General features: G+C 39.7%; 1 protein-coding gene across 2 annotated transcripts in view; it reads left to right on the plus strand.

The window, feature by feature from the left end:
- LOC306758719 (solute carrier family 22 member 23-like) overlaps positions 1-26,744 on the plus strand; it is a 45,623-nt gene that overhangs the window by 8,914 nt on the left and 9,965 nt on the right. For both annotated transcript variants that reach the window (XM_079244093.1, XM_079244094.1), the window contains exons 4-5: positions 19,970-20,138; positions 21,839-21,966. In XM_079244093.1, the coding sequence (XP_079100219.1) occupies positions 19,970-20,138; positions 21,839-21,966 (297 nt within the window). The remainder of the gene's footprint in view (positions 1-19,969; positions 20,139-21,838; positions 21,967-26,744) is intronic.

Genomic DNA, 26,744 nt, shown 5'->3' on the forward strand with positions numbered 1-26,744 from the left:
ACAATGTGTAAATAACAGTGGAGGGCTGCAGGGTGGTGTGGTGGTTCACACTGGTACTCTGGCTTCCTTCCACAGTCCAAAGCAAAGTAAATTTTAATTGATCACTCTAAATTCTCCCTAGGAGTGAGTGTAAGTGGTTATTTTTCTCTCTGTGTTATAATACTCACGGCAATGGACTGGTGACCTGTTCAGTATGGTCCCTAACTCTCCCCTGCTGGGACAGGCTTCAGCTTCGCTACGACACTGAACTAGAATAAGTGATATATGAATGAATGGAAATAACTCTGGAAAAGAATTAGGAGGGTATATTTAGGCCCGAGCACCTTGGCGGTGCGAAGGCCTATTGTAATTGCAGTGTTTATTATTAGGCCCGAGCACCTTGGCGGTGCGAAGGCCTATTGTAATTGCAGTGTTTATTATTATTATTATTATTATTATTATTATTATTATTATTATTATTATTATTATTTTTATTCGGACACTTCGCGTGCTTTTTTGGAGGCCTGAACGTGCTCGAAAACTCACCAAATTTTGCGTACCCCCCCAAAGGAATACGAAAAATTTGATATTTTGAGGTGCTCCAGAATGTTTGGGCGAAACTGAACGAGAGCGCCACCTATTTTAGGTGCCCCGCCACTGCATGTCGTTAATCTTTATGAAAATTCATACACATGATCTACATGACAGGACAAACAAAAAATCCTCTTAATGTCATGGTGAAATGTCAACAGGAAGGCGGCTATTTTAGGTCAAAGTCAATATTTTGGCGTTTTAGATCCTCGCATTTTAACGAACTCGTCCTAGAGCTTTTATCCCACTGAGCCACAAATTGCTGAGGATGTTCAGGAGGCATGTGTGATTAAATGTTGTGTTATTTCTTCTAATAGGAGACTTAGTTTACGAGGGGTGGGGCCTCAAAGTTTGATGTCTCGCCATGAAAAATTAAACGGATATAACTCCCACATAAAGCAACATTTCTGCAACAAATTTGCAAGATATGATGGCAGTCCCCTCCTACAGAGTTCTATATGTCAAAATTTTGATTATGAAATAGCCACGCCCCCTGGAGGTCAAAAGTGTTGTTTTTTGCTCACACACCCATAACTCTGGCTTGGTGGACACCACATGGCCCAAATTCACTCAGGCATCACAAAACATGTTGGTGAAGAGATCTGATAAAGGACGTTGCTCTACGCTGCACGGCGTGCCCTTTGACGCCATGGCGAAGTTCCATGCGGCGGCGTGACATCATAAATCACTATAAAATTGTCAATTTTGATCTGATCACCCTAAAATTTATAGGGATTAATAAGGGATCAGTCCTGAACAGATTAATGTGACCATTGCTGGTCTAGACCTAAGCCCCGCCCACTTGCAACAGGAAGTGGTTTTTTCCACGTTTGAGGGTCATGCTTCTAAGCGAATGGTCCAAAACACTTGAGCCTCCTCCAAAACATGTCAAACCCTTTCATGATGCCACAATAAAAACCTCAAGTTGCTACGCTAAACGGGACATGGCGAATGGCGGTCCAACGCCATGAAACAGGAAGTACCTGTGACCAAGCCATGGAACCTTGGACCACAACCATACTTGCCATGACTGATGACAGTAAGGCCCTGAACTAAGCCCCATTGAAACATTATGGAATACATGGAGCATGTCTCTATAGCGCCCCCTACAAAATTTCAATCAATCAGCCCCGCCCACTACATGGACCGACATGGATAAAATTCAGCACAGTTGGAGAACCTTCCAGTACCTTCAAAAAAGTCTCTTGGACATATGGGCTAAATTCAACAGGAAGTCGGCCATTTTGAAAAAGGTGCCATTTTTGGGGTCATTTCTTTGCCATGCATTTTAAACAACTCCTCCTAGGGATATTGTCCAACTGACACCCAACTTGCACAGGATGCTCAGGAGGCATGTGTGATTTAAAGTTGTGTTATTTCTTCTAATAGAAGATTTAGTTTAGGAGGGGCGGGCCCTCAAAGTTTGATGTCTTATTAACAAAGACTTATTGCTAAACCTCCCACATAAAACAACATATCAGCACAGGAATCGCCACATTTGATGCCAGTCCCATGATGAACAAAATCTACAATGCAATAATATGACTATGAATTAGCCCCACCCCTTGGCAACAACAAGTGTCTGATATCGTGAACCAGGAAGTACCTGTAACAAAGCCATGAAACCTTTGATCTTCACCATACTTGCCATGCCTTATGACAGTAAAGTCCTTAATAGAGTAAAATTACAATATAGTGGAGAAGATAGTAAATGGCTCCATAGCGCCCCCTACAATATTTTAATTAATTAGCCCCGCCCACTACATTGACTGACATGGTTATGATTCGGGAAACTTGTAGACACTCCCAGTACCTTCAAAAAAGTCTCTTGGACATATGGGCTAAATCAAACAGGGAGTCGGCCATTTTGAAAAAGGTGCCATTTTTGGGGTCATTTCTGTCATTTTCTTTGCCATGCATTTGGAGGAACTTCTCGTAAGAATTTTGTCCAACTTTAACCCAAATGAGTCAGGATGCTCAAGAGGCATGTGTGATTAGAAGTTGTGCTATTTCTTTTAATAGGGGATATCGTTTAGGAGAGGCGGGGCAGCAAAGCAGATGTGATGCAACAAAAAGAAAAACTGACATAAATCCCCCAAAAAACAACCAACCTGCACCAAATTTGCTACAGATGATGCCAGTCATATCCTTCACATTTGTGCATGTCAATAATTAGATGATAAGTTAGCCCCGCCCCTTGGTGACAGGAAGTGACCCTTCATAAAACCTAAATGGTCTGAAGTGCAATCTGGCTGCACTTTAGGTTGAGAGAGGCATGGGAAGGATGTTGCCAGGGGAGGCGGTGGCATGATGCCGAGCGGCGCCATGGTGCGAGGGCCTATATCACCGCCTGCGGTTTTAATTATTATTATTAGGCCCGAGCACCTTGGCAGTGCGAAGGCCTATTGTAATTGCAGCGTTTATTATTATTATTATTATTTTTATTCGGACACTTCGCGTGCTTTTTTGGAGGCCTGAACGTGCTCGAAAACTCACCAAATTTCCCGAACCCCCCCAAGGGAATACGAAAAATTTGATATTTTGAGGTGCTCCAGAATGTTTGGGCGAAACTGAATGAGAGCGCCACCTATTTTAGGTGCCCCGCCACTGCATGTCGTAAATCTTTATGAAAATTCATACACATGATGTACATGCTAGGGCGAACAAAAAATCCTCTTAATGTCATGGTGAAATGTCGACAGGAAGGCGGCCATTTAAGGTCAAAGTCAATATTTTGGCGTTTTAGCACCTCGCATTTTAACGAACTCGTCCTAGAGCTTTTATCCCACTGAGCCACAAATTGCTCAGGATGTTCAGGAGGCATGTGTGAATAAATGTTGTGTTATTTCTTCTAATAGGAGACTTAGTTTACGAGGGGCGGGGCCTCAAAGTTTGATGTCTCGCCAGGAAAAATTAAACGGATATAACTCCCACATAAAGCAACATTTCTGCACCAAATTTGCTAGATATGATGGCAGTCCCCTCCTACAGAGTTCTATATGTCAATATTTTGATTATGAAATAGCCACGCCCCCTGGAGGTCAAAAGTGTTGTTTTTAGCTCACACACCCATAACTCTGGCTTGGTGGACACCACATGGCCCAAATTCACTCAGACATCACAAAACATGTTGGTGAAGAGATCTTATAAAGGACGTTGCTCTACGCTGCACGGCGTGCCCGTGACGCCATGGCGAAGTTCCATGCGGCGGCGTGACATCATAAATCACTATAAAATTGTCAATTTTGATCTGATCACCCTAAAACTTATAGGGATTAATAAGGGATCAGTCCTGAACAGATTACTGTGACCATTGCTGGTGTAGACCTAAACTCCGCCCACTTACAACAGGAAGTGTTTTTTTGCACGTTTGAGGGTCATGCTTCTAAGCAAATGGTCCAAAACACTTGAGCCTCCTCCAAAACATGTCAAACCCTTTCATGATGCCACAATAAAAACCTCAAGTTGCTACGCTAAACGGGACATAGCGAATGGCGGTCCAACGCCATGAAACAGGAAGTACCTGTGACCAAGCCATGGAACATTGGACCGCAACCATACTTGCCATGACTGATGACAGTAAGGCCCTGAACTAAGCCCCATTGAAACATAATGGAATACATGGAGCATGTCTCTATAGCGCCCCCTACAAAATTTCAATCAATCAGCCCCGCCCACTACATGGACCGACATGGATAAAATTCAGCACAGTTGGAGAACCTTCCAGTACCTTCAAAAAAGTCTCTTGGACATATGGGCTAAATTCAACAGGAAGTCGGCCATTTTGAAAAAGGCGCCATTTTTGGGGTCATTTCTTTGCCATGCATTTTAAACAACTCCTCCTAGGGATATTGTCCAACTGACACCCAACTTGCACAGGATGCTCAGGAGGCATGTGTGATTTAAAGTTGTGTTATTTCTTCTAATAGAAGATTTAGTTTAGGAGGGGCGGGCCCTCAAAGTTTGATGTCTTATTAACATAGACTTATTGCTAAACCTCCCACATAAAACAACATATCAGCACAGGAATCGCCACATTTGATGCCAGTCCCATGATGAACAAAATCTACAATGCAATAATGGGACTATGAATTAGCCCCACCCCTTGGCAACAACAAGTGTCTGATATCGTGAACCAGGAAGTACCTGTAACAAAGCCATGAAACCTTTGATCTTCACCATACTTGCCATGACTTATGACAGTAAAGTCCTTAATAGAGTAAAATTACAATATAGTGGAAAAGATAGTAAGTGGCTCCATAGCGCCCCCTACAATATTTCAATCAATCAGCCCCGCCCACTGCATTGACTGACATGGATATGATTCGGGAAACTTGTAGACGCTCCCAGTACCTTCAAAAAAGTCTCTTGGACATATGGGCTAAATCCAACAGGAAGTCGGCCATTTTGAAAAAGGTAACATATTTGGGGTCATTTTGTCATTTTCTTTGCCATGCATTTTGAGCAACTCCTCCTAAGAATTTTATTCAACTTTAACCCAAATGAGTCAGGATGCTCAACAGACATATGTGATTAAAAGTTGTGTTATTTCTTTTAATAGGGGATATCGTTTAGGAGAGGCGGGGCAGCAAAGCAGATGTGATGCAACAAAAAGAAAAACTGACATAAATCCCCCAAGAAACAACCAACCTGCACCAAATTTGCTACAGATGATGCCAGTCATATCCTTCACATTTCTGTATGTCAATAATTAGATTATGAATTAGCCCCGCCCCTTGGTGACAGGAACTGACCGTTCATAAGGCCTAAACGGCCTGAAGTGTAGTTTGGCTGCACTTTAGGTTGAGAGAGGCATGGGAAGGATGTTGCCAGGGGAGGCGGTGGCATTATGCCGAGCGGCGCCATGGTGCGAGGGCCTATATCACCGCTTGCGGTTTTAATTATTATTATTATTTTTATTCGGACACTTCGCGTGCTTTTTTGGAGGCCTGAACGTGCTCGAAAACTCACCAAATTTTGCGAACCCCCCCAAGGGAATACGAAAAATTTGATATTTTGAGGTGCTCGTGACCGTTCGGGCGAAGCTGAATGAGAGCGCCACCTATTTTAGGTGCCCCGCCACTGCATGTCGTTAATCTTTATGAAAATTCATACACATGATCTACATGACAGGGCAAACCAAAAATCCTCTTAATGTCGTGGTGAAATGTCGACAGGAAGGCGGCCATTTTAGGTCAAAGTCAATATTTTGGCGTTTTAGCACCTCGCATTTTAACGAACTCGTCCTAGGGCTTTTAACCCACTGAGCCACAAATTGCTCAGGATGTTCAGGAGGCATGTGTGATTAAATGTTGTGTTATTTCTTCTAATAGGAGACTTAGTTTACGAGGGGCGGGGCCTCAAAGTTTGATGTCTCGCCATGAAAAATTAAACGGATATAACTCCCACATAAAGCAACATTTCTGCACCAAATTTGCTAGATATGATGGCAGTCCCCTCCTACAGAGTTCTATATGTCAATATTTTGATTATGAAATAGCCACGCCCCCTGGAGGTCAAAAGTGTTGTTTTTTGCTCACACACCCATAACTCTGGCTTGGTGGACACCACATGGCCCAAATTCACTCAGGCATCACAAAACATGTTGGTGAAGAGATCTGGTAAAGGACGTTGCTCTACGCTGCACGGCGTGCCCGTGACGCCATGGCAAAGTTCCATGCGGCGGCGTGACATCATAAATCACTATAAAATTCTCAATTTTGATCTGATCACCCTAAAACTTATAGGGATTAATAAAGGATCAGTCCTGAACAGATTAATGTGACCATTGCTGGTGTAGACCTAAGCCCCGCCCACTTACAACAGGAAGTGTTTTTTTCCACATTTGAGGGTCATGCTTCTAAGCAAATGGTCCCAAATACTTGAGCCTCCTCCAAAACATGTCAAACCCTTTCATGATGCCACAATAAAAACCTCAAGTCGCTACGCTAAACGGGACATGGCGAATGGCGGCCCAACGCCATGAAACAGGAAGTACCTGTGACCAAGCCATGGAACCTTGGACCGCCACCAAACTTGCCATGACTGATGACAGTAAGGCCCTGAACTAAGCCCCATTGAAACATTATGGAATAAATGGAGCATGTCTCCATAGCGCCCCCTACAAAATTTCAATCAATCAGCCCCGCCCACTACATGGACCGACATGGATAAAATTCAGCACAGTTGGAGAACCTGCCAGTACCTTCAAAAAAGTCTCTTGGACATATGGGCTAAATTCAACAGGAAGTCGGCCATTTTGAAAAAGGTGCCATTTTTGGGGTCATTTCTTTGCCATGCATTTTAAACAACTCCTCCTAGGGATATTGTCCAACTGACACCCAACTTGCACAGGATGCTCAGGAGGCATGTGTGATGTAAAGTTGTGTTATTTCTTCTAATAGAAGATTTAGTTTAGGAGGGGCGGGCCCTCAAAGTTTGATGTCTCATTAACAAAGACTTATTGCTAAAACTCCCACATAAAACAACATATCAGCACAGGAATCGCCACATTTGATGCCAGTCCCATGATGAACAAAATATACAATGCAATAATGGGACTATGAATTAGCCCCACCCCTTGGCAACAACAAGTGTCTGATATCATGAACCAGGAAGTACCTGTGACAGAGCCATGAAATTGTTGATCTTCACCATACTTGCCATGAGTCATGAAAGTTATGTCCTTAATAGAGTAAAATTACAATATAGTGGAGAAGATAGTAAATGGCTCCATAGTGCCCCCTACAATATTTTAAATAATCAGCCCCGCCCACTACATTGACTGACATGGATATGATTCGGGAAACTTGTAGACCCTCCCAGTACCTTCAAAAAAGTCTCTTGGACATATGGGCTAAATCAAACAGGGAGTCGGCCATTTTGAAAAAGGTGCCATTTTTGGAGTCATTTCTGTCATTTTCTTTGCCATGCATTTTGAGGAACTTCTCCTAAGAATTTTGTCCAACTTTAACCCAAATGAGTTAGGATGCTCAAGAGGCATGTGTGATTAGAAGTTGTGCTATTTCTTTTAATAGGGGATATCGTTTAGGAGAGGCGGGGCAGCAAAGCAGATGTGATGCAACAAAAAGAAAAACTGACATAAATCCCCCAAAAAACAACCAACCTGCACCAAATTTGCTACAGATGATGCCAGTCATATCCTTCACATTTGTGCATGTCAATAATTAGATGATAAGTTAGCCCCGCCCCTTGGTGACAGGAAGTGACCCTTCATAAAACCTAAATGGTCTGAAGTGCAGTCTGGCTGCACTTTAGGTTGAGAGAGGCATGGGAAGGATGTTGGCAGGGGAGGCGGTGGCATTATGCCGAGCGGCGCCATGGTGCGAGGGCCTATATCACCGCTTGCGGTTTTAATCTTTATTGGTTTGTTTACATTCTTGAGTTTCAAGTTGGTCAAACTGTTTTTTTAAAAAATATTTTCATCACAAAAACTGTCACTGCTCCAGATTCTGCTTAGCTACAAATAGACATATACATTTAGGTATAATTTCCTTTTTAAATGATGATTTTTGTATTAGTTCTGTCCATACTATCCCCCCATAGTCTTTTGTAGTCTCCTGTTGTTGATTCTCACTAATAACCTTACAGACTCAATCAAAAAGCCATTCCACTGTAATTCCAGTCTCTAGCTGAGGGTAGCATTCAGCTAAAAGAAGAGTAATTGTGTTGCAGTGACCTGTGAACACTTATTAAGCTGAATGTCTGTGTTGGGATATATCCCCATTACTGAGAAACTGCCAGCCTGGTTATACTTAAATTGAACTCTTTTATTTTCATTTAGGTGCACCAGCACATATTTCTTACTGAGATTTTCATCCTTGTTACTGCCGTCAATAATCTGATAATGAAAGAAGGGGTTCTGGATGATGTGGCAAGTCGTCTTAACCACATTTTCACCTGTCACTGCCAGAGGAGTGTGTGGACAGTAATGTTTGTTTGGATGAATCTTCTGTGTTCTTGTGACCTTCTCTCTGAGCAGCAAAGGTGTGAATTATTGTTTCAGGCCCCCATGCAGCTAGAATGAGCGGAAAGAGACTTGTTGATAGCACCCTGATAATTGCCGTTGCAGTTGATGAACATTCTGGTCTCGGAGATGGATCCTTAAAAGCCTCTTTGGCTGCGGTAACTGCCCATTGCAGAGGGAAGAAGGGAGGGGAGCAAGGACGACATAATGGGGAAAAAAGGGGCCCCCACTGTCCTTGTCATTCTAATTTACTCCTCACTGTACACCTTGAAAAGCTTTACCACTCACCCAAAATAAAATGACAGTTAACGACTGTTCCCAAGACAAAGCAGCAAGGAAGTGACAGATGGAGGTAAATGACTGGAGATAAACTGTACAGCGCTGAGCTTGATGAAATTGAACTTGACATCTGCATCCATTGTTTTCATATCAGACTGTAGTTTATGGTTGAATAAATCAGCCAGGCAGTTGGAACAATGGAGGGGATGGAGTTGATGGCAGAATTGTGACATTTTCACTACATTTCTTCTCACTTGACCAGCATACTTTTTGTGTTGTTATTCCACTTTTGAATGCTGTCAGTAAATTTTGATAAGTCAAACTGTACCATTTATTTAAAAAAATGGAATTGTAATGAAACATTTGTTCTATATGCTGTAAGTCCACATAGCTTATCATATAGGCCTAATAGCAGACTGCAACATCTAACCTGCCGATAACATATGCAGGAAATAGTTTTTCATCTGGTGTTTTGAAGCAGAAAAATGTCAAATTCCATTTCAGTCTTGTGGAGCATTTTTTGTCAGGATGAATATATTCTATTTTTTTAATAGTTCTTTGACTTTGTGAGTTTGGCTTTTATTAAAATTGCAAGTTTTCCCACCACCTCCCTCAGTTTTGATTTTATTGCCTTCTGCTGTATTTCTAAAACCAATTTTTTTACTTTGAGTTCTTTGTAATTGGTATTCTATGATATACTCCTTCAGTGTAGAAAGATACAAGGTGGTGATTGCAAAGTTAACCTTCATGAATCAACTGTAGCTTTCCAGTTATCTGTGTATTTAGAGCATGCACCTTGGTTCAAAGTGCAAAGTGAAAGCTCAGCACTTTTTAGGCCTGGATAAAGCAGCAGGACCAGGGCCAAGGAGCCTGGTTGGATAACTGTTTTATCCTCTTGCATCAACAGTAAACACAGCATTTTCACTTTTTCCTTCGGCAGGTAATTACCTAATTATAAATTAGGCTCTCAGTTCTTCATCTAAGAGCAGAAAAGAGCGGTGATATGTTCCTACTTTCCCATTTCAGACAGTAGGATGGAAAATTGAAGGCAATTTCTCCACATGAGCTGCTTCAATGTTTTTGGCTAAACAACTTATAACTCTTCATAAATTCTAACTATGACCTACCATAATGGATCTGTCACCACTAGGACTGCATAGTATATGCAGAGCTTGAGCAGTTTTGCTGGTTAGTTGCATGTTTGAGGTTTTTTTTATTTTTATTTATTTATTTATTTTTTTGTTGGCATATCATCACCCTTATTTGCATTTGTGTGTGGCCTCTTGTCACATGATATTTGCCCCGTAGCTTCTGTGTATTGACAAAACTGTACTTGATCTTTTTCAAGAACACAGGTGTTTTGACAACACCTGTAACTGGAAAGAATAATTGAGTCAAGACACTTATCTGAATTCACATGAAAACTTAAGAAAACTCCAGTCTTGATATGTGACATGTCTGTCACATGACATGTAATGTTTTAAACAAATGATCTTTGTTTGTCCCTACTTACAGAGGAAAGGTTCAGCTGTCTTTGTACTGGAGACATTACACTAAGCTCCCTTTATGTATCAACCCATGTTTAGTTAAAGGGGTGCTATTATGGTGTTTCAAGTTTTCTGAGCTTTCTACAGAGTTACAGTGTTGAACCCTCATCAGACATGTGAACGGCACTGTTTTTTTTATCACCTATCATCTTTGAGTTTGAGTTCCAGCACGCTCTCCATTAGGTTTCCATGGCGACGAAAAACGCGTCGTTTTAGAGAGTTTTTTCTACTTGGAAATCCTTGTGACGTCCCGGGGGATAAGGTTCGGTGATTGATTACCTTCTACTGGTTAACAAGGGCATGTACAAATACATCAGGCGGGTGGAAAACGTGGGATAAAGTTATTTCGAACGATGGCTGGTGAGTTTACCAAAAAGAGACATCCTGCTGCATTCGTTGCTGTGGGTTGCTGTTTTCCACTTTGTTTTCAGGGTCTGATTCAGGTTCCAACATGTAGGGCTGTATGCTATGTGTTGACATTGTATTTTGTTTTTTTATTGAGTTCATATTAGCCTAATCCTTCTGTTTGAGATGTTACAATGACGGCGAAAGCAGGTGCGATGCGCACTCCCGATGTAGTGCAGTGGCGGTGGGTGGGGCTTAATGCGGAAGAGTCTCAATCCACTCATTTTGCCCACAGGCTGATCTGACAGCTACGGAGTAAAAACAGTAAAATGAATAATGATAATAATTTAATTCATGTAACTAAAACATTTACACTTTTGTTACATTGAGTGATTTAAAGGAAAGTGCATCACTTAATCCCAATAAGTTTCAGCATACGGGTGAGCTTCTTTTAAGGTCTTGAACCAATTTGTTCAAAAGCGCTAAATGTTCCTTCAAGATGGCCTGTGGAAGACCAGCCGACTCAAGCGACAGATATAGTATGACACCTCGACAGCTCCTGATGCTAAATACCTCAGAGAGGCAGAAGAAAGACAGAGTTGGTAGCAGGATGGTCTCAAATAACTGGAGAGTGTGAACTATTAATGGCCAAGCAGTAAGATGAAAAAAATGCCTGGATTTCTTAGAGGGTGAAAAAGTTTTCATAGCATAAGAGGACTTTACTTAGAGGGGATTATACCAATGCAGTGAGGAAATATCAAGTGTTTCTGCATTTTAACAGTTAGCTTTGTCATATACACACCAAGTTTAACACACCTTTCTCCATTACTGACATAGTGTGTTGACTCCAGAGTATAACTGCAAAATAGCAAAGCTGATAGGCATAGAAAGTCATATGATACATAGTTTCTATTTATACTGCAGTGCCCCATCAGTGCAAGCTAGTCTTTTTAGCATCACAGCACAAAGTTCATAACGCCTATAGTTCAGCATTGTTGTGCTGGGAACTAATTATTGCAACAGTAAACACCCCTCAACTTTCTCACCCCTAGTCCAAAGCCCCCTCTCTTCTTCTCCACTTACAAACACACACTATGCCTCAGCCGGCTGAGTCATGCTAGCTGGCTGCACGAGGTATTTGTGTGAGAAATTTGTGATCAGCTCGAGACAGTGATTGTGCTCTCTGTGGGTGGCAGAGGTCCAAAGCCCCTGTGACTGTGTGAAGGAATTTGAGGATAAAAAAAAAAGTTTATCCTCCTGGCTTATTGTTTTTCACCTCGCATCTATCATGTCTTAGTTTGAAATAGTTATGTTCTAAACGGAAGACATTTATTTTACTTTGACTTGGAGACAAAAGACAATTTTTTCTGAACGTATCTAAAGTGGAGTATTTGCTCCCTTTTCATGTTTGAATCAGATGAGCCATGCCCTTACATGTCATGGGTGGGTGTGGGTTTCAGAGGGAAGCTGATATAAAGTGAAACACAATAGACATACAAAGCCACAACCACAAGGAGAAGCATGATGACTGACAAACCACAAAGTTCTGTAAACACACAGTTCTGTCATAATCTGGTCTTATAAATCATGATATTGTTCTGGACGTAACATTTGACATGAATGGTCATGAATAATCTGTCTGTGATCTATAACACACACGTTATCACAGCCAAACAAATGCTCAGGGAAACCAATCAGCTCACGGTTGTTGGCTAGTACAGAGTATGTTCTCAAACTGGGAGATGGGCCTCTCCAGGGAGCCTCCAAACAGCTTCAGGGAAGGCTTGATGTACTGATCATTTAATAATTAATAACATCATGATTAAATGAAAGAAAGTAGTGCAGCTTGAATGTGTGAGATTTTTAAAAGAGTAAATAAATAAAAATGCATTATACAGAAGGATTTTTTTACATTTCTTTTCGCTTTAACAGTCTGGTGCCAATTTTTGGGGTCAAACTTTTTTATTTTTTTAAATATTTTTTTTATTGTCTTAATTTATATTAAATAATGACATAATCATAATCCCACTGGCATCTAGGAATTGAGCAAAACTAAGGGAGCGGTGTTGGGGGATGTCTTTGAGGATTAGCCTTTCTGAGAATTTAGGATTAGGATTGATCAACATAATATAATAAGAAATGGAGATGAAAAAAAAGTCTTATATTGCCCGATGTTATATTTTGTTCAAAACATGGAACTGCATGAGGCTTCAAGTCCAGGTAATAAAACTGATCCAGTTTTCTGTCTAGCCCATATTCATGTCTCCACACATCATCCCAGTCCAAATGAAGGTAAATTGTCCAATATTTGGCCTTAATTTGCTTAAATCCTCATGCTACAAACCTGACCAATGTGGCTCTGGTTGTGTGTTAAAGCGCAGTCAAATGGATTATTAAGCTATTAATTTGGCTTTTCTTTTTTTTATTATTCTGAGGATATGGAGTTAGAAATAAAGTAGGGCTGGAACTTTAACATGTTAATTACAATGAATATATTACAGAAAAATTAATGTGTTAAAAAAATTAATGCATTTAATTGCAGTCTGCATTCCAAACAACATAGAATGCATATCAGTGTATGATTGCTTGACACACCAGTTATGTGTGTCACTCCTTTTGTACATGTACTTTGTTAGTAGGGAGATTATTTACACAGGTGCAAATAAAATATGCCCCTTTACTTGTAAACCAGAGGAGGGGAGTTTATATAATAAGATGCATGACTGTGCAGCTCTTAGTAATGATGTAACAGCCTCTGATGTTAGTGACCTAGTTTATTAACCACAGTTCAATAATACTTATGTATGTATGTACTGTATCTATGTATATTTATGTTTAAATTTATGGCTATGTGTGTGTATGTATGGTAATTTATGCTGCCAGTTTTCTTCATTTGCAATGATTGAAAATAATTTCCAATAATCAAATGGATTATACGGCCTCTGTTATAGATTTATGAAGTGTTAATAGGCAAAAAAAGTTAAAAAAAAAAAAATATGAATTCATACAATATATATTATTAACATATAAAATAGAATGATTTGTATAGTTGAAATATTTTCATATACAGTATTTTCCAATAATTATTATTGTTTTAATTATTAAATCTAATTTAGGGGAAAAACCTCACTACAACACAACAATTTCCTTCTGGGAAGTTTTTTTTTTTTTTTTAAATTTTTTAAATCTTATTTTATTTCAATGTAAACTTAACTTGTCTGATTATGTTTATTTAAACTTACCAAGTAGATGTGGTACATTAATGGTTGCAGAAAAGTTGTAAAAGCATTTTTCCCCAAGAAAAAAGCTTTTATTTCTATTTCATAACTAAGATTTGAGTTTCATTTATCCTTCCATGATGTGATTTTACTAGTGATATAATCATTATTAGTAAAGAATTTGATAATAAAATGACTCTGATAAAGTCAACAATTATTTGCTCTTTAAGTAGTCACGAGTAGTTCAGACACTCTGGAAGTCTTAGGAAACAGCAAACCAAATAAGTTTAAACAGTTTCACTTTTTAGGAGCAATATGTAATAAATAAACCAAAAAAAAGAATGAAAGAAATCAACAATTTGTTATATTCCAAAAATAGGTTAAGTTTGTTTTCTGTAAGGGTTTTTTTTTTTTATTTTTTTTTTTTAACAACCATGTTTGCACCTTCAGTTGTTTGCGTGTATATTTTCCACAGTGGAATAATCATTCTCTGTTTGACAGGATGATGACAGGTCCATGTAGCTTTCCTCTGCAGTCCCATCTTGTTTTGTCAGGTTAGCCGAGCTAGGTCAGCTTTGCCTTCCTCAGTGTTTGCTATAATGAGAAGCTTTTTCTCAGCGGTGCCCTCTGCTTACCTCAGACCTTAATCTCTGCACACAGATGGGGCTCAAGGGGCAGGACAGAAAAATAGAAGTTCTGTGTCGTTATCTGCGTAGTTTGTTCTTCACATGAACATCATATTTTTGTTTTTTAAATGGTCTGACAGGCAGCCCTCTTTGTTTAAGCTGTTTTTGTGTATGTGCTACATGCTAAGTCTAGCCTAACCCGAGTTCACTTTACACAAATACAACTTTTATTTAGTGTGACCATAGTTTAACTAATGACTGTTATGAATGAAGGGGGGGCTGCATTGTCCGTAGTGTCCAATGTTGGCTGGAAGTTATGCACAAAGCACAATAGCTTTTCACAGAAAGAAGTGTCTTTCATGAAACATAGGGTGAGCCATCCTCGCTGTTCTCCACAATCTGCTCCAGCTGTCTGCTGATAAATAGGTTAAGGTGCATACTCAGTCTTTTTTATTCTCTGAGCAGGGTTAAAGTTCCCTTTTGTGCATAGCTAGCATGTTGTGTTGCTCAGCAAACTTCTTCCCCTGCCAAAATGTTTCTTTGCATGGTAAGGATGTTTTTGCTTTTTGGAAAGAAGTCAACCTCTTCCTGTTTGAAAGCACACTGCATGGCTTTGTGTAAAATACATATGCTTTAACAGAGAGAATAATTCTTTACCTACATCTGAGACTTTGCATGACATAATCTCACATTATCTCACACCACAAATTCCTGAGTGAAGTCCAGTTCTTGGCCAAATCAGCACTGGTAACCTTTGCACTTTCCTTTGATATGTGCCTTAAAAATGTTTAAGTTCTTCTTTCAGATTATGGTATTTTTAGATTTGGTTAGTCTGTGTGTGTTCAGCTGTATATTAGTGTTATACCGACCTGATTGCTGAGAAGTTACACAGATCAAAGGAAAGTGCTTGTGGCTAGTTAAAGCTAGTTGGCGTTCTGTGCAACTCCCGATAAGAGACTAATCAATGGGCATGGCCTTGTTCTAAGTCAATAGCCCCTTTTTTGGTGCTCACAAGAGGAGAGAGTGGAAGATACCTCAGGATGTTTGTGTACTAACACAGCCACTCTGTATTTAAAGAAAGGAGTGTAAAAATACCATCAAAGTTAGTAGGAATTTTTTTGTTAGCTTTATTGGAAAGAAGTTGCAGTATGATCCTGTACATTTGTAATTTAATCATCCACTATCACCAGAATCCTCCAGCTTGAAAAACTCAAAAAATGCCGATAAGCTGAGAAGAGCATTTTATCATGCTCCTAATTGATCTGACAGAGGCCTTTGACCTAGTCGGCATAAGTGTTTTCATGCTCCATCGGTGTATGGGCTTTCTGCCAGGGCCTCTCAGGTGATTATATTCTTCTGGAATATGAAAGATACCTTTAAGAGCAATGAGCTAATCTGAGACAATCCTAATTAACGATGGCTTAAACAGGATTTTACAGTCACCTCAATGCTGTTTTAGTTCGTCCTGTATGTAATCACAATACTCCAGAGAGGTTTCAGTTTGCCTTCACTTCAAAAACTCTTCGATCTGCAGTAATGCCAGCCAAAGACCAAGGTTCATTGGACTTTAATCAGGGAAAATGCTGGCAGATGACAGTGCAGCACTGGTCTACTACTTAGAAGATCTCCAAAAACTCAGCAGCGGCTTTACATTTGCCTGAATTAGTCTATAAGAAAAGCTTTGAAACTTTAAACAGAGAAAAAGGCCTGTTGTGACTTTCTAGGGCATCAGATCTCAGACTTCAGTTAAACATTAATGTGAGATTTGCTTGGTCATACAGAACTGCACCACCTCAATTAAATCCTAGTTATGAATGAATATGTTCTTGCAACTTGCAGGTGACCTTGTAATGCAGGTCTGAAACGATGGATTCTTAGCAATGCTAACCCCTGTCATGAGGCAAGCACCACTGACACAGCACCACATTGTGTTTATGTTGGCTTATTTCTGTTTAGGATGTAGCAATATTTAGTTTTGCTCTCTGTGACTAATCATTAGAGTGATTTATTTATTCTGCCTATGCTGATGGAACCGCTTTGCTATAAGGAGAAAAAGAAAAATAAGCTGATTTATAGTTGTGTCGGCTGTACGGCTGTGTTGATCTCATTAATGTTTGTCTCCATTGTGACCTTTCTCTTGCTGTTTTAATGAATATATCTTGGTAACTAGCTATGCAGGAAGACTCACTTACACAGTTTTAACTGATTGTTGTCTTTAGCAGGAAGGATCACTCTTTTACTGAAACTACACCAGACTTGTTTTAACAGCTGATTGAATGAGAACTTGGTCTTGATTCAAAGATTCAGGGTAATAGTAAAGTTTACATTAGCTGCATTTCCATTGCATTTCTTTGTAAAATAAAAGCAATATTTGTAAGTTTCAACAAATAATTGTGATAACAATTGTGATTTCCAGATGTTCCCATTGAACAGTGTTTAGCAAAGTAGCCCGATGGCATTAGTTTGGTGTTTTGTACTTGCTGTGGAGAATTTGCTATGGATTTTCCAAGCTCTTCCCCCTCTTTTTCTTTTCTAAAACTCTGAAATTTGCTGTCCGGAAATGAGCTGGTTATGACACCTAAATGCGAAAAAAGTGTTTCCATTACACTTTTGTTTCATGCTTCTGTGTCGATACATCTGAAAAACCACCTCTTGACAGCATAAAAACTTTTTATCGATATTTGAGACCTTTTTGTTTTTTAAAAAAATGTAGGTGTTTCCGTTAGTGTTTTTTTTATTGTGATATTTTGTTTTTGCGCAATTCTAGGTGTAATGTAAACACGCCTTGATGCACGATATTTCCTAGTGTAGTGTTAATGACATGAGGACAAAAGGGGTTTACTGTAGCTTGGGGGTGGCAGCTTTTCACCTGTGACTCCAACAAGAAGACCTGTAGGCACAGTCTATATTATGAGACTGAAGCAGATGCAACCCAAAGTAAATTGTAACTATGCCATAAAGTTTTTTTCATTGTAGAAAATGTTTCCTCTTTCTTATCAGAGTCATTATACTTCCCAGATCAAGCAGCTGGAATTAGGAGGCGAAATAAAGGCAAAGAGCCATGGAACTCATGTGACCAGCAAAAGGTCATGACATCAGCCTGTGAATACAAGGAGTGGCTTCACTTAGTGCCTTTAGTGGTAAACCAACCTCTTTCACTGCTGAAACAATGGGCCTCCTTGAGAGTGCTGCATGGTTGACAGATGTCTAGCTGCTACTGGAACTTCCATCATGGACTGTTGCTCATTCTCTTGTATTGCCAAAGTCAGCAACCCAGTCAAATCCTCTTTGGGGATTACCATCTTTGCTAATTGATTATTGCTCTGATCATTGATATCATTTTTACGTCCTCTGTCATCAGTATTTCTGCAAATGTGTTTTTAATTAGTCTGTTTTATGTCATCCTGTATGTTCCACTTGTTTTGTCTCTCCAGAAGCCCTTGATAAGCATCTTTGGAAATGTTATTACTTGTCATCAGATTAGTTATTGGTAGATTTATGTCAATGGGACGTAGGCTGCTGCAGAGCATTGGGGGAATGCTGACCAAGTAGTTTGTTAAAGGATTAAGGTCACCAGGAGTAAGGAGCTCAGACCTTGTTCCTCAGCCTCAGGTGCTCATTGAATAGTTCATACTGGTTAAATGATATATACTGCTGAGTAACAAATTGAAGGTTAATAAATGACATTAAGTGTCTCTGTAAATTGTTGGGTTCCCATGCGTGCTTTGACATTAATTCTACAAGCCTTTGAAACTCCACTGGCGGAATGGAACACCATTCTGTCGATCAAATTGGTCACATATTTCCCATAAGTATTATAGCTGGTGATGCGTATCATTCCCCTGTGTGGAAGATTAAGGCTTTTCATCCTGGTCAAAAACAGTCTAATGGACATTAAATTACTTCCCTCTTACTGTAGACAAAGTGTTATTTTTTTCTTTGATTTCTTTTAGGTTTTTTTCATGCTACATTTCTGTTTTTTGGCGTACGTGAGCATTTCTCCAAAGCTTACCACAATGAGAGTTTTTCACTGTGCAGTGGCCTGCTCAGCGCACATGACGCCTTACACATAACCGAGGAATTCAAATCCCATGCAGTTCTATAAGCAGTGAACCAGCACGCAGACTGGGAGCCTTGAGGTTAGGTGGTTCAAACTCAGCGGGTCTTGCACCCATCGCCCTGCTCTCTCCTCATTGGCTTTGTCATTCCAGCTGCGATAGTGTCTGTGAACAGGGAGCATTATTCATGTCCTCAGAGGGGGGCAAGTCCTAATTGAAATTCCAGTCTTTCCCAGTGGAATGAAGTGGGGGCCGCCAACACCCACTGTATTATGCTGGCCCTGTCACCTTGAAAGGCTCATCTGAAGACTGTCTCTGGGCAGCAAAGGAGACCCGTTAGGGGGGGAATTGTAATGTATCACAACAAAGGATCAATGAAGCGGGGAAATGATTTATTGAGAATAGTGGATTAACAGTAGCGTTACTTTGGTGTGGTCTGATGGGAACATAGCCTCTATACTGCAGCAAGAAAAGGGTTGGACTGTCTGGGGTTGCTGGCTGCCAGTGTGGTGTGCATGCTAATGACTGAGTGAATGAATTGGTACCATTCTGATAGCAGAGAAATGAATACAAGGAGCCTTTTTTCTAGTTTGTTCACCCTCACAGCAGTGTACTGTTTGCACTGGTCTACTGTCTCTGAACAGCAGCTGTACATAGTGAATAATTGAAGGTATGAAGTTTTGCCTGTAAAGATCAGATAATGATTCGATCTATGAAACGTTAAAATGAAATGTCCTAGGGTTTTAATTTATATTCACATTCAACAGAACAAAACTGAATAATTCAAACAGTGAATAATGTGGATGTGGAGGAATATTTCTTCTTTTTTTCATATAGCAGTGTTTTTGCTTTTCTTCAAGTTTTTCCTGTTGGTGTTTAAGGGTGTATTTAATATGCAAATCTCCATGAGTAAGAACTTTTAGTCTGATATATTTAAAGTCTTTTCTTTCCAAATTGCACTGTCAGGAAACTTAACTTGTTCTGGCCTGTCAACCTCACCTTGTTAGGTGTGACCAGTGGCTGAATCATAACCTGTGATCTTATGTTAACGGGAATAATGAGAAACCGTTCTGATCCTGTGTTTTAAAACTCCTTGACTTGGCAGCACAGTGTTTGCTATATTAACATGTGAGCAAAAACAAGATATGGTAATTATGTCAACTCAAATGTCTTCATATTAATATTGCTGAAATAATCTTTTTTCTGTGTGTTGACAGTTGTAATTTCCCTTCATATTATTCAATTTTCTTATCTTTGTTTACTTATTTATTTCTGTGTTGTCACACAAGGACGGATTCTGTTTTATTTTTTTCTCTCATCCATTTGTCCTTTCCGCCAGGGATTGAGCTGTGCCTGCCAGGATGGCGGTTTTCCATGACTATGGTGGCCAATTTTGTGGTATTGGGTGGTCAGTTCCTCTTGCCCGGTGTGGCGTACCTCTGTCGTGACTGGCAGGTACTTCAAGTCGTCATCATCTGTCCCCTGCTGCTTATGCTGTCCTACATTTGGTAAGAAAAGCACCATAGCAATGTGCTGCAATTTGGTACTAGCTATGTGTTTTGTTATAGTTTGAACTTTTAAAGGTGTTTTTAAAAAGTTATGCACTATTAAGAATGAGGCACCTTATACAATAAAACTACAATGGTGATCCACTCTTATTGTTGTCTCAAATAAATATTGTTAAACATAAATCCTATGGCAAATTTTAATGTTTTGGGGGGAGATTATGAAAATTTGTCCCCAGCAAACAGTTCCCATCTAAACTAAAAGTCTTGTCTTGTTTACTAAAGTTCAGAAAAAAAAACCTACTTGTGCATGTCTATTTATTTTAATACATCAAAACTATGTGGAGTAGCTGGGTTCTTATGACGTTTGCAATATGATGTTCATCCACAGATTGTCCAGCATACACTAAAGTGTTCAGATCCAAGATATACATTAATATAAATGCGGAATGCAGAAGTAAAGAGTAATCTGATGTAAACAAACTTGTTGACCTGTCACCATTATCACTCAACATTTTATACGATGTAAAACTACAGAGGTGTGAAGAACCATCTTTTGATTTCAAAGCATAAATTTGATCAAATGTCTGTACTGGTCTTTGTGGGACACATAGCAAAACCGGCAGGATTTCCCCTGGAAGGGTGACCTGTTAGTCTGGCGTGAGTGGTCACCTTTATGCGGTTTTTATATTCATACGCTTTCAGATATAATGTAATGTTAATTATAATACTCACAAATCACCAGTTTGGTAGTGAAGCAGGTTGGGAAACGCATCCAGTTTTTCAGTTTCTCTTATATTAAATCTCAACTTTCAGATTCACTGCAAATGTTTTGTCCTAATCTCTGAGTTGCACTGATCTACACACAGCCATACAGCCATATGCATACTACCAAAATATACAGATACATTGAAGCTCCACTTTGTCTTCAGCCAGTCTGGGAAAAAATGGGGCCGTGTTTAGTTTCTTAATTAATTTAGTTTTTTTTACGAGGCTAAATTAATGAAGTAATTGTTAAAATGACTCTCTGGGCTACACCAGAGCAACGATTAATCCTGCACTTTTTCCAGTGGAGACGTGTGTTTCTCTGCCAGAGTGTCAGGCATGGAAGAGGTTAAGGGGTCATTTTGCAACAAAAAACCTTGCAAATCAAATTTCATAAAACATGGTGGAGAGGTGGAACATGAGGAAGAAAGAGGCCTTTAAATTTTAATGCTAGCTGCCACCACTATCTTTAATAATAACCTTGCTGCTGGAGTCACTGAAAGATAAGCTGTTTAAGTGAGCTGCTAGTTTTACTGGCTATTTCTTTATAACAGCATGCAGATACCAAAGCCTTCAGAGGCAGGTGTGCAACATAATGTAATCCAAACACCAGGTAATGGAGCATATCAAATGAAAACAGCCACAGCTGAAACAAGACTATGTATGTTTTGTGTGTGCTTTTTGTGTGACACAGCAGTTGTCTCATTTTTTAAATTTCCATTTTTAAATCCTCCCCATCAGTTTATAAGCTTACCACTGCAGTTTTCTTCTCTGCACTATGCCCAGAATGTGATGAAGAGGCACACTGGTTGATAAAACAAGTTGTACTTTAGGGCTGCTAACTAAGTGAGATTCCAGTCTTTCAGCTGGAGGACTCTTTCCATTGTGATTTATTTTTCATGTCATATTAATGAGGCCATCCCCCATCTTTTTGACAGGATCTTCCCTGAGTCATTGCGTTGGCTGCTGGCCACTCAGCAATACTGCCGCTCCAAATGGATCATGGAACACATTGCAAAAAAGAATAAAGTCAACATGGAGCTCGATGCGGATAACATCCTCACAGGTAATGAACACAGAAGAAACACTGTAAAGAAATCAGAGTAACTGCTGTGATTTTTCCCATTTTAATATGGTGAGAATGTGTGTTATTGAGCTTATATGCTGTATTTTGTCACCTTTATGCATTTGCTGGTTTGAAAGCCATTTGTTTCTCCAGCTGTGCTCTCCTAAATTAGACAGATTGACAAGGTTATGTCGATTTCCTGTGCAGTTACCATAGCAACATGCCACTAAAGACGTTGCAGCGGGTGTTGAACATTGCATTATGACACTCTCAGACATTCATTAATTTCATTATACCTTGGATGAGTGGACATGAGCTGACTCGACAATGGTCAGATTGGAGATGGCTGCAGGTCAGACACTTTGACCTCAGGTTACTGTCTGTACACATTAGACCTGCCAGGGCTAAAGTAGACTGAATCATGTTGTTGTCATAGTAGATTGCACTTGCACAGAGCTTCAGCAGGACTACTTATCATGGTAAATTTCTCTCTTTTCTCTTATTACTGAGTGTGGTTCTCATTACAGTTTGAAAAAATGAAAAGTGACTCTTGTGGACAGAAGCTTAAAGGGGAACCACTAAGCGTGAAACTGACTGTACTGTTTTAAAACTCATAGGCTGTGTGCTGATTCAGCATTTAGTGGAGAATAGATTGCCATGGGCTTTAATTTGTCCTGTGTTTATAGTGAGAGTCCATCCCCAACAGTACTGTCTCTTACTTTCAAGAACATTAAATGTTCTTACTGCTACCACAGGAGAGGAGTTCTCACACTTAAACATGAGTGATGCATGTGTAGGCACTGATTAGGTCCTCTTTGGCAATTCAGCTGAACAATTATCATAGATCTGAAAAGGAATAATTTTACTCAGTGGTTTGAAACTTTGCCAAGAAATCAGTGGAAAGCCTGAGTGGCCCAGTCCGAGATAACCTTGAGGGGGTTGTGTGGAATGCTGTCATATTTCTGAGTCAACGACAAAGTAGAGTGGCACATATCAGAGACGCGTTGCTGTGGCAACCTACAGCCTGATACCAAAACATCGACAAGGTGATGTGTGACATATCGCCTATAGGGCAAGGGCCTTCCTCACTCAGGAGCGGTCGAAACTGTCTAACAAAGCAGCCGGTGACATACTGCATTGGTTGTAAACTTCTCATTAAAAATTTAGGTGGAATTTTTTATGGTTAAAATAAAGCAAAGTTGTTCTGGCTTAACTCTTTAAGGCACTTGGACTGTCCTCAAACTTTAATCTGATTAGAGAACGCAAATCCACATAGAGATATTGAAGGGAAATTCTGTAATTATTCAGCTGCAATCCTGTTTTCCCTTGTACTTGGATGTAAAATAGTGATCAGCACAGCGATCTTTGCAGTCAGACCTGCATTGTGCAAGAAACACCATAATCAGGACCGATTTCTGCAATGTACAGTAATAACCTGGGACAGTCCTGTGCGGCAAAGTGAAATTTATTCTGTTGCAGCAGACAGAATCACATTATTATCATTGTTAGTAACTGACAACTTATCAAAGGGATGTTTTCCGAAGTCTCACATAAAAAGCTGATAGGATGCTGGTTGTTGTGTGAAGGGTTAACTGAGAAGAAAGGACATGACATTGTAACAATAGAAAAGCTTTCCTAGGAAAAAAAAAAAATGGTTCAGGTTTTTGTTTTAAGCAATTATTTGCAAACCTTTCTCAGACTGCCTCCAGAATGCCAAAGTAGACTGGAGTTGTGCTACAAGATGTTGTAACACTTCCACATGCACACTGTACCTTGCTGACCCTTGTATTGTAATTATAGTGAACATTTTGGCCCAAGACTTGTACTAAAAGGTAGCACTAATAGGTGAGCAATCTCTTGACTGAAATGAGTATTTTTAGTATCAAGAAGGTGGTTCCTCAGGTGGCATTTAGCTGAACTGGCCATGCAAGAGGCCAATCTGCAGAGGCAACAACTCTTTAAGCAGATGGCCCAAGTTCAAATCCTGGCCTGAGCCTCTTCACTGCATGTCACTCCCTCCCTTTCTCTGATCCTCTTCAGGTCTATATTCAGGTTGATATTACAGGATAAAAAATGGCCACTAGTACCAAAAAGAGCCTTCTTTGTCGGAGACTATCACCACCCACCTCGAGAACAATCAGTTCTTTGTGAAAATGAAATATAAATATATAAATTCTCATGCACTCGGAAGGAGTTTCTCCTCTACATTTTCTTCAAAAAGACATCCGAGACTGGAATTTATTTCTAAACTTGTTGATTTCACGAGATTAGGATTTGGACAGAGTATAATTCAAATGGCTTAAAATATGTTTTTAAATATTTAAATTCCTGTCTACATGTTTTTATTTTAGATAGCATCTACAACTTGAAACGATTAAGATATATGTACACATATGAGCACACCTCTATCATAATTACTGTATGGAGCACACAAAACCTGACCTGGCCATCTCCTTTTTTACAATCTATCAGATTCTGCTGCTCTTAAATGTATGTTCTCCAAAACATAAAAAAATCAATAAAACAATAATAATAATAAAAAAAAGAAAAAGTTGCCATTGTTGTCAGGTCAAGAGACCTTGCAGAATTCTCAAACTTACAAGGTTGCAATTGACTTTTTTTTTTTTTTCTTCCCTAAAAATGCACCTGCTACATATTGCTTAAAAATACACAGCTGTAATAAAAGTCATATCTGCTTATTCTGAGATAACAGGGCAATCCATGCCTCTAAATAACCATTTGGTATTCATAAGTTTCTGTATGTACTTATTCCAGCATAGGGTCACAGGGGGGAGCTGGTCTGTTCCACAGCAAATACTGAGCAATAGGCAGGGAACACCCTGGGCAGGTCGCCAATCCATTGCAGGGCCTCCCTTTTTTAAAAAAAAACAAAACAAAAAAACATTCATTTATCCAGATGCATAAAACCTTGTTAACTCACAAAGCTGATAACTATAATTTCTGATAGCACTTGGTGAAAGTTATATTGTTGAGGATAATTAAGACAATTAAGCGGAAGATACACTGTTAAACCTGCTTTGTAGTGCAGGTCCCAGGATGAGTTTTAACTGGTTACTATTATGTTTTTCCTTCAATAAACAAAATCTGCTCCAAGAGCTCATAGATTTTCTACAGTTCAGAAGGTCAGCACCACTGGGGTCTTGCTGCTTTTCTCCTCTTGCTCAAATATATTCAAATTCTCAGATAGTTAAAAATCTGCTTAATATTCAGCCCTGGCATGTGGAAATGTAACTATGCTTGCTGTTAATTTACACTGCCTGGCCTAAAGAAAGTTTGTTTATGGCACACACTAGCTGTGGCGTTGTTTCAATAACCTTCTGCAATCTCACACAGCTTATTTCCACCCAGTGCTGCACTTAGTTTTCACTAAGATCTGGTATTGATGATGGGAGAGTCTGACCACTGCACAGCTTTTCCAAATGCTTTGCACAGTATATTCCTAACTCCAAATGGTTTTCTAGCACATCCCAGAGATTGTCAGTGGGGTTAAAGTCTGGACCCTGCGGTGGTCAATTTATGTGTGAAAAATTATGTCTCCTGCTCCCTGAACCACCCTTTCACAATAAAAGCCCTTGGAATATGCATGTGCTATCAGGGAAGAAGAAATCCATTGACTGAGTAAACTGGTCATTCATTATATTCAGGTTGTCAGCTGACCTCCATTCTTTGGACACATATGTGTTGCTGAACTTGGACTTGGCCAGTTGGAGCAACCCCAGATCATAGCGCTACCCCCACAGGCTCACAGTAGGCACTAGACATTCTCTTCTTATCTAGATGCTCCCATCACTCTGGAACAGGGTAAATCTGTACTCATTAGATTACATTACCTTCCTCCAGTGGTCCAGAGTCCAACCTTTTCACTGCCTTGCAAATTTAAGCTTTTTTTCACCAGTTAGCCTGACTTATTATTGGTTTTTTTAATATGGCTACACAGCTGTTCAGTCCCAATCCCTGTGGGTTCCCTTTGCATTGTGTTTGTGGAAATGCTCTTTTTTTTCTGACGACTTTTCAACCTCAAAGACTGTGCTTTCCCACTATTAATGTGTTGGACAGTTCCTAACCCAACTTTAGCAGTTTATGTAATCTCCTTAGATGTTTCTCTGCTTGATGCATGACAATGAAAAAACTTTTCTCATACAGACAAACATCTCCAACATGGCCATGATGTGTGCCTTTTGACGTGGCTGTTTTAGATATGAGAAGCTACTAATTGCATCAGTGAATTGCATCAGTTGGGGTTGATAACTTGTTCCCTACTGAAAGATAATGGCCCATGCAGTAATTATCTCAAAGGACGCTCATTGGTGTTGACAAAACAATTAATTTCGATTAGAATCTGAGAATTAACTTTAGTATCAAGTTAGATAATAATAAGCAAGAATGTTGATACTTAAATGACACTTTGGTATCTGTTTGGTTCACAATAAGGACCACCCGACTGCTTATTTTCTTACTGTTAAAAGGGAGTTTTTTCCTTCCCACTGCTGCCTTGTGCATGCTCAGGATGGGGGATTGGATCAAAGTCATGATTTGATGCAATCAGTTGGTTTCTATTATAGGCTATGTAGGAATTGGCTTGAAAGGATGTGTATGTAAAGTGCCCTGTGACAACATTGTTGTGAAGTGGCGCTATACAAATAAAGCTGAATTGAGTTAAATTGAATTATTTTCAGGAGGCACTGCAAGGTGAGCAGTGACCTGAAGGACTAATTGTTCACAGTGTTAACTTTGTAACTTTGTCGCTACATTTAGTG

Source organism: Telmatherina bonti, assembly GCF_933228915.1.
Source record: "Telmatherina bonti genome assembly, chromosome: 7".
Taxonomy (NCBI): Eukaryota; Metazoa; Chordata; class Actinopteri; order Atheriniformes; family Telmatherinidae; genus Telmatherina; species Telmatherina bonti.